Below are 9305 nucleotides of genomic sequence, written 5' to 3' on the forward strand. Positions count from 1 at the left end.
GAATCCACCACTTGTGCAATTATTCATAGTAAAGTAATTCATCAACAAAACAGAAATACATAAATGCAAAAACTGTGATGATGCACTCATTCCATCCAAATGGAGCAAGTGATAATCCACACTATAAATCCAATGAATCTCAGTGTGGATGGAAGATGCCCTCTGATAGAGAGGTTCCTGATCTTTCGATCAATGTCCCTGGAGTAAACAGTTAAGGAAAAAAAATACAGCAATAATCTGTAAAAATGCCAAAGAGTGGATGGTTAGGAACTTCCACTTGGTTCAGGTTCCAATAAAATGAGAACTTGTGAGATTGTTGACAAATTACAAATGCAAATCAGATTTTATCCTAGATATGAAATCACCATTTTCTGTTCCCCTTTTATTCTTCCAGGTGTGGGGATTGATTGGAGATCGACTGAAGCACCTAGAGAGATGGGGAATTGACCATCAAATATGGTACTTCTTGCTTCTAATTTTATTTCAACCCTTGGGCTACTTTAGTACACAAGCTGCATCCATGTTATACCAGTGCCTTATCCATGCCATATCTAGTGAAAATAGAACCTGAATTTCGAAATCCACTCAGGCACTTGTATTAAGCTTTTACAATTCAAGCAATGAGAATATTAGGAAGCTAATAAGCATGTAAGTAATGAGTGTACATAGAATGGAAAACTAAACCAACGGCTACACTATGTTCACAAAACACTAGCTTTAAAAAACCTCCACTTTAACATAGAGAGTTCTATTAAAACATGAAAATGACAGCTTTAAAAGAAGACTCCGAAAGAGTACCTGAATGACAGCAACACCACCAGAGAGTTTTGCTATTCTTTCGTTAAGCTTCTCTTTCATAATCCTGTTCAGCATCCTGCAAAAACCCAAAATATATATGCCACTAAGGATGCCATTTGAGGTAGTATTCATCTTGCATTATTACCAGCTACTCCATTGCCTACATATTTGATAATACCCTGTGTGTATCTCCATCGCACTCCTAAAGCACAATAATCCAAATGATTCAAGTCTACAAAGAGTAGATTATGCATTTTTACAGAAACAAAGAAGTAATTGAGCATGAACCTGTATAATGTCAGCTGGAACATAAGTTTCTGTCCGTATAATCACAAGACAGTTTAATAGGCCAACATGTATGCCATCATAGTACTAAGTGAATACTAATTTCACTTAAGACATAGGTTTCCCACACCGCTCCCAAATCCATATCGAAACATGTCAAATGCAATTCTTCTCATGCATAGAAGAATAAATGTAACATGTTTATTAATGGATCAAAAATGTGGAAGGCAAGGAGATAAAAGCAATGGAAGGGTCAAAGGGAAGAAAAATATAAGACAATCATCCATCCTCCCAACTTGCAGAAGTTCAAAGTAAAACATGCAGAATAAGAAGGTTAGGTAAATGCAATTCTCCTCAAAACACAATTTATTGGTCATGCAAACTTTCTTAGGGAAAACAAAAACATGATTCACAAAGATAACCCAATCAAAGATAATGCTTAGAAAACATCATGTAACACCAAAAATATTAATGCCATGTGAATTTGTAAATTTAAACTATAAGAAACATTCCTTAAAGTGAAGCAGGCAGAGATGTATACTTATAAAAAGTTTCCATCCAAAAGGCATTTCCTGTTGGAAGACAACCCAGAAAGAGAAAAAAACAATGTCAAAATTTCCACATGATGGAAGCAATCAGTAAGATGTTCCTCCAACTCAGCTCCCTCCAATTCCTCGAGCTCTGCCTCCAGTTCATTCTAACATGGTGAAAAGATTATATTCAGAATCTCCAGCTAGAAAAAGTAAATGGATAAATGAAGATTTATACGAGGATGAACGTACTTCATCAAAATCAGCTGCTGTGCCAATAGGAGTAGACAGTGCTTCCTGAATCTGTTTCATGTTCTCAGTCTGCTCGTTGATCTCATCCATTGTCTTGTCCACATCATCAATGTTTCTGTAAAATAAAACACCATTATGGAATTATTGAAACCAGTTTTGCAATAAACGAGTAGAGTGAAAATTTTCATTTAAAACTAAGAATGGGAATTCACATGTGTGCAAAGTGCTGTCATCTCAAAACACCATCAGGCCATAAGAAAGTGATTTCAAATGCAATGGGGAAATGGTTGAAGAATCCTAGACTGGATGTTCGTGTTTCACAATTTTGCATTGGAAGAGGAGAAATTTTTCACTAGAACTAGGTATCATTGTGGTATTTCCTGTGCAATTTTTGTAAAATATGGTATTAAGATCCAAGCTAATACAAAGCTCACATCCTCCACAAGTGTTCCATTGTGGCAAAACCATTGCCCAATCCATATGATTTTGTCCATGAACAATACGGTTGTATCATCCACGTCACCGGATAAGGGTGATATGGCCCATTTCTATTGGTGACATAAACGGCCCACCAAAGCCAATTTTCAATCGTCCACATTTTGATATAAAGACTTGATAAAATTATAATCATTGTTCTCTTTGTTTAGTAAAAGAATATAACTAACATGATTATTATTTTTTTTTCAGGTATGGACATTGGATTTTTCAAATATCTAGCTCAATGCCAAGCATTCAAACTTCAAAATGGCCATTTGAATAAAATCAGTCTGAAAAAATGAGTGACTAGGATATTACATGGATGAGAAATTTGTACACAAGTGTGGGGTGTGCTGCTGGTGCTGCTACAAGGTTACACACATGTCAAAACACATGTTTTTTTAGATGTTTATATGTAATTCCAACCTAGAAAAATACATGAGCTCCATGCATGGTTTTTTTTTATTTTTTCAAATTGAATAGATTTTTGGGGTCCTGTTATCATGGTGAGGCGATGTGGATTGGCAGGTTAGATGCCATACAAACAGGAGGGTGGGCCCAACAGAAAGCTAGTTGCAGGATATTCTCATCCACAACAGCTGTAAAGGAAGTGGCCTCGAAGAAGAAAAGGGAGGTGGAATTTGATTAGACTAGTGAGTTATAGTAAGAAACAGAGTCACCATCAAGAGAAACACTGACAAGAAGAAAATTGAATGGAGAGGTGCAGCAAATCAGACAGGTGCATCAAAGATGATAAGGGTTTTCAAAAGTTGTTATTGAAGACTGTTGTATTCTTCAAGTTTGTTGCAACAACTTTATCATATACACATCCACTTGTTTATACAAATAAAGCAATATTTTCTTCTACAACTCTAATTCATAACTCAAATGCCCATAGTCAAAATATCCATCTGCCAACATCATCTGCCTGAACTGAGAGAACTGGATTTCATAAAAAACTGCCAGATGATGTGGATAGAGCATGATATTTTAGATCGCATATATCTAATGCTTCATGAATTCATATTATGAAACTAAAGTCTATAGGATTTTTTGTCGTTATTCATATTATGAAATATATTTTCAATTTCATTATATATCATTGTAGGTGTGCCAGCATATCAGGTTTTCCAAGGTTCCAATGTCCAGCACCTGGTGTCTGTATCCAACACGGACACACATGTCCATGTCCAAGTTACATACAAATTTTCACGAATGCAATATAAGGCTTGAAAGAAAGCATTCACCCAAAAATTCATTCTGGATATCGACGGACAGTTGGAACAGAAAGCATTCTGTTAATGTAGAGGCCACTGCTTAAGGTTAATGTCTTTTAACCAAAAGAAGGAAAATGTACTACATCAATAGCATCAATCTCTATCTAGAAAGGAAGGAGAAAATGAATCTGGGTGTGCTAAAAAATATTTGAAAATTAAAAAGGAGAGATGTTTCGAGGAAAGTAGCTGGAAAACTCTAAATGCTATCAGTGCCGTTTGTCAAGCAACTTACGAACAATTCAACAACAAACTAATTTAGGAATAATGAGCAAGAGAATAGTAATTACCAAGAAGAGAAATTATATGACTCATACAAACTAGTGGAAGCAAAGTAATCATCAAAAAGATACATGCACATAGCTGGATCTAATAGTCTGGCACCCGTAAAAATCATATACCCATGATTCAAGTAATCATAATCACTACAATTGCGGTGAAAGCTATGACATGTTTAAGATAAAATACAATAACAACTACAATAGCATTAAATGAATCGATAAAAAATAGCTGAATCAAATGGTAGTAGTAAATGTTAGAACGAAGCATATATCTTTTTTTTCTGAAAGTGCTTGCAATGGCGCCTCTCAATCTAGCAACAAAGAGGGAAACCAGTAGTCCCAGATGCACCGAGACAAGTCAATGATGGAACTCCAATCGAGATGATGAAGGGTCCTCTGAGGTTTTCTGAGGTGATGAATCTGATAGAGGGAGAGGGAGCACGACACAGGGAGAGGGAGATGGAGCAAGAAACGGCGAGAGATGGAGCACGAGATTGGGGAACAGAGATTGAGAGAGAGAGAGAGAGAGAGAGATTGGGGAACGAATAGAGAGAGGGAGGAAGATGAGAGAGCTGGAGCAAGATCGGGAGAGAGATAGGGTTAGGGAACGGAGCGCGCGCGCGCGAGAGAGAGACAGAGAGATTCAGATATTTGGGGTTTTTTTGGGCGGGCCTCTTTTTGAGAGCGCGCCCAAATTTTGGGGTTTTTTTTGGTAGGACTCTGTGGGCCCCACCATGATGCGTGTCAAACATCTACCCCATCAGTCAGATGCATCATCACATGATGGGCCCAGGGATTAAAAATCAAACCAATCTATAACTTTTGTGGGCCACACCACATACAAAAGTTGAGAGGGGTTACTCTTCATTAAAACATTCATAATTATTTTTTGGGCCCACAGAGATGTGGTCCACAAATCCAGCCCATCCATTATGTGTATGCCACTTGGATGAGGGGTCATACCAAGTTTCAAACGCATCCAAATTTCAGTTGGGCCCCACTAAGTGCTTTTATATGTTTTAGGCATGTCTTCACATGATTTTAGATGGTATGGCCCACCGGAGTTCCATATATGGCTGATTTTTGGGATATCCCATAATTTAAAGGGGACCAATCAAATGCATGGTGTTGATGTTTGACACACGTCATGGCGGGGCCCATATAACTTGACCTCATGGGGACGGCATGGATTAAACACATACATCATGGTGTGGTCCACCTGAGATTTATATCCCGAAAAATGGATGAACAATGTGGATTGATCCCAAATTTTCAGTAAATCCAAAACTCAAGTGGACCATGCCACACAAAACAGTGTGGAATAATGATTTCCACCGTTGATACCTTCCTTGGGCCCATAGTAATGTTTATTTGACATCCAACATGTTCATAATATCACGAAGATATGAATGAAGAGAAAACACAAAAATATATGAATTATTATAGGCCAACTATGATGAAAGTGTAAAATCCACTCCGTCTATCATTTTCTCTGAATCATGATAGAATGAGATCTAAAAAATCAGATAGATCCATTGTTAAAGAAATGGAGAGCAGATACCATCATTTGTACCAAAGTAGCCCATGGGTGCAAGATCTAAGTCGTACATCAGGTGAGTCCCACCGTGTACGTCTCTGATTCCAGCTTACTACTCAAGTGGATCACATATTTATCTTCCCTGACCTTCAAACAGCCACCCCAAACATATTAGCTATAGAACCATGCATCACCCATATGCCCCTAGTTTCTTGAATTGCAGTTTTTTTTTTTTTCTTTTCTATTGGAAGGTATAATCTCAACAAATGATTCAAGAAGACTTCAACGACCTTGAAGCAGAGACTAGAAAGTCAGATCTTTTGGATCCTCAATGATCTTCACTAGAGTTTGCAAGAATGAAGCCAAATCAACACCATATATAACACGATGATCTGCAATAACATTCACCTGCAAGCATTCACAGTTTTGCCCAGGTGAGTTTGTGGAAGGCTCAAGACCGGAGGTTCCAGGCTTCCAAATAACTCACCAGGCCGAATGTTTCTCACTTGCACATCTGACTTTTCACACCAATCTGGCCATCCTTGGTAGCAACTACAGTTGGTTGGGATGCTCCAATGGCCATAATTGCACCCTGCAAAACAGTCCATTACAAATTTGGCAGTCAGACTCTCATTTGTGTATTTGAGAGTCCCCTTGTTTTTTTTTTTTTTTTCTTTTCTCAAAGTGGGATTGTGTATTTGATTTACGTGGTGCAGCATCCAGGGAACTTCCTGAAGACACAAGAGTCAGGAAATTCAATTTTCACCCATGGCATAGAATCACAAGCGTTCCCTGCACTTGTTAAAATTAAATGACACTAGCAGTGCCACCGGTCCTTGGGCCAAGACATGACCCTGACTGCTTATTGAGTGGACTGCTACTGAATTAGTTTAGTGGGTGTTTACACAAAACTATGCTGACTAATGAAGAAATTTCATGATGCAACCAAATGCACCATTACCCAAAAACAAACATAAATTGGATTATCCTAAATATCCATATTATGGGCTGAAAATGGATATTTAAAAACAAAAATCACCACCACATATAACAAATAAGAAGAAAATCAACTCTGATATGGTCAGGATTGTTTGATTAGGGTAACTTATGTAGCTATTCCACAATGAGACCCACCAAAATAAAAGGTTGAAATTACAGGGGAAAATCATTTCCCATACACAATATAAGGATAAAAGAAAACATGAACTCTGTTGTAAGTGACTAACTAGTGCATATACCAAGTCATACTCATCCAAGTGACTAACTAGTGCATTTCTGATCACCCTTTGTGAAAAACTACAATCATGCGGATTTTCTGTACTCTGAAAAACTACAATCATGTGGAGTTTCTATATTTGTTAAGAGGAGTTTCTTCAAGGCATATATCAAGTACTCAAGGTATCGGTCGGCCTAGTTTCTCATCTTTGTTATGCTCTCTCTATGAGGTTTTCTTGCGTTATTTTCAACTGTTCCGAGCCCGTACCAACCAAAATCATAATGTTAAACAAACCCGGCCCTAGTGTGGGGCCCACCTTGAAGATGTGTTCTATCTACATCGTCCATTCATTTTACCAGTCCATTCTAGGACATGGTTCCAAAAATTGAACAGATCTAAATATCAGGTGGGGCTCCTAGACTTGGTAACTGGTGTTGAACATCTACCCCATTAGTCAGATGTACCATTCCATGATAGGCCTAAGGCTTAAAAATCAAGATAATCCGTGACTTTTTTGGGCCACACCACATACAAAAGTTGAGAGGGGTTACCCACCATTAAAATATTCATAATCATTTGTTGGGCCCACCGAGATGTGGTTCACAAATCCAGACCATCCATTATGTGTGTCCCACTTGGATGAGGAGTCAGACCAAGTTTCATATGCATCAAAATTTCAAGTGGGCCCCACCAAGTGCTTTTATATGTTTGAGCCATTTCTTCACATGATTTTAGATGGTATGGCCCACTTAAGTTTTGTATATGGCAGATTTTTGGCATATCCCATAATTTAAAGAGGTCCCATCAAATGCACGGTGTTGATGGTCGAGATGCCATAAAAAAAAAAAAAAAAAGACTTTTACCTACGAAATATTTCGTAGGTAAAGGTTTAATTTATGTTTTTTAGAAAAGTTTTTACCTACGACAATTTTCGTAGGCAAAAGTCTCAACGTTTGAAATTTAAATTAAATATTATATTTTTACCTACGAAATATTTTGTAGGTAAGAGTCTGATAAATGTTTTTTACCTACGAACAATTTCGTAGGTAAAGGTCGAATTTTAAGTTAGAGATTAGATTTTTACCTACGAACCATTGTATAGGTAAAAGTCTCATACACGTTTTTTAGCTATGAAATATTTCGTAGGTAAACGCCTCATCTACAACATCTCATAAAAGTTTTTACCTACGAAAATAGTTGTAGGTAAAAGTCTTATAGACGTTTTTTTACCTACGAAACCGTTAGTAGGTAAAAGTAAACTTTTCAATTTTTGATTTTTCAAAAATTTAAAACACCTTTACCTACGACAACTTTTATAGGTAAAGATGGGTTTTACCAACCGGATTCCATTTGGTAGGTACAAGTAATCTTTCGTTCGTTTGTATTTTGAAAATGTGAAAGAAATGGAAAACACTTTTTACCTACGAAAATATTCGTAGGTAAAGATGACCTTTACAACCCAATGGACGAACGAAGTTTGAAAATTTGAAAACACCATTTACCTATGAAAATTGGCGTAGGGAAAGATGACTTTTACCTACAATAGTTAAATTCGTCGGTAAAAGTAAACTTAAGTATAGATGTTAATTTGAAAACACCCTTTACCTACGAAAATTGGCGTAGGAAAAGATGACTTTTACCTACACCCTTTACCTATGAAAATTGGCGTAGGGAAAGATGACTTTTACCTACAATAGTTAAATTCGTCGGTAAAAGTAAACTTAAGTATAGATGTTAATTTGAAAACACCCTTTACCTACGAAAATTGGCGTAGGAAAAGATGACTTTTACCTACACTAGTTAAATTCGTCGGTAAAAGTAAACTTAAGTATACTTGATTCAAGGCACCTTGTAGCTACGAATATATTCGTAGGTAAAGATAGCGTTTAAAAATATTTTTTTGTATTAAAAAAATTGAAAACACCCTTTACCTACGACAATTTTCGTAGGTAAATATGACATTTACCTACGAAATTACCTTTCGCTGGGAAAAGCGGTAAAAATATTTTTTTGTATTTAAAAAAATTGAAAACACCCTTTACCTACGACAATTTTCATAGGTAAATATGACATTTACCTACGAAATTACCTTTCGTTGGTAAAAGTATAACAAAAGATTGAAAACACCCTTTACCTACGAAAATATTCGTAGGTAAAGATAACTTTTACCTACGAAATTTAATTTCATCGGTAAAAGTTTACTTTTACCTACGAAAATAAATTGCGTAGGTAAAAGTCATATTTACCTACGAAAATTAATTTCGTCGGTAAAAGTTTCGTCGGTAAAAACCATTTTTCTTGTAGTGCATTGAGTAAACAAGAAGGCTTGGGCTGATCTTGATTGGGTCTAAACTGATGTAGAGTGGGTCATGGACACTTTCATGTTCAAGATGGACCAGAGAAAGTCCGGTCGGAGGCAGAAGTCATCAAGACCATCAGAACCTTAAAACAAGCATATCTCGCAAATCAGAATGGGTTACTCAACATACCCTATATGATGTTGGGGTAGGACTATCTACTTTAGCCAACCAAACCACCTGTCTAGCCGGGTTGCCCACGAATTTGCTAGATTTCATCGTATCCACGGTCGAAAATCAATTTTATTTCCATTTTTACTATTTATAGTAAGTTTTAGTTTGATTATAACTCTTTATT

The 9305-nt window shown here is 36.8% G+C and overlaps 1 protein-coding gene across 1 annotated transcript; it reads right to left on the reverse strand.

The window, feature by feature from the left end:
* Window positions 1-1624: 1624 nt before the first annotated feature.
* LOC131249474 (vacuolar protein sorting-associated protein 32 homolog 1-like) lies at window positions 1625-1990 on the reverse strand. Its single transcript, XM_058250287.1, has 2 exons — window positions 1866-1990; window positions 1625-1780 (listed from the first exon to the last, which is right to left on the reverse strand). The coding sequence occupies exons 1-2, from the start codon at window positions 1953-1955 to the stop codon at window positions 1625-1627; spliced, it is 246 nt and encodes an 81-aa protein (XP_058106270.1). The 5' UTR covers window positions 1956-1990.
* Between the last annotated feature and the right edge of the window lie 7315 nt (window positions 1991-9305).

Source organism: Magnolia sinica, chromosome 6, assembly GCF_029962835.1.
Source record: "Magnolia sinica isolate HGM2019 chromosome 6, MsV1, whole genome shotgun sequence".
NCBI classification, from domain to species: Eukaryota; Viridiplantae; Streptophyta; class Magnoliopsida; order Magnoliales; family Magnoliaceae; genus Magnolia; species Magnolia sinica.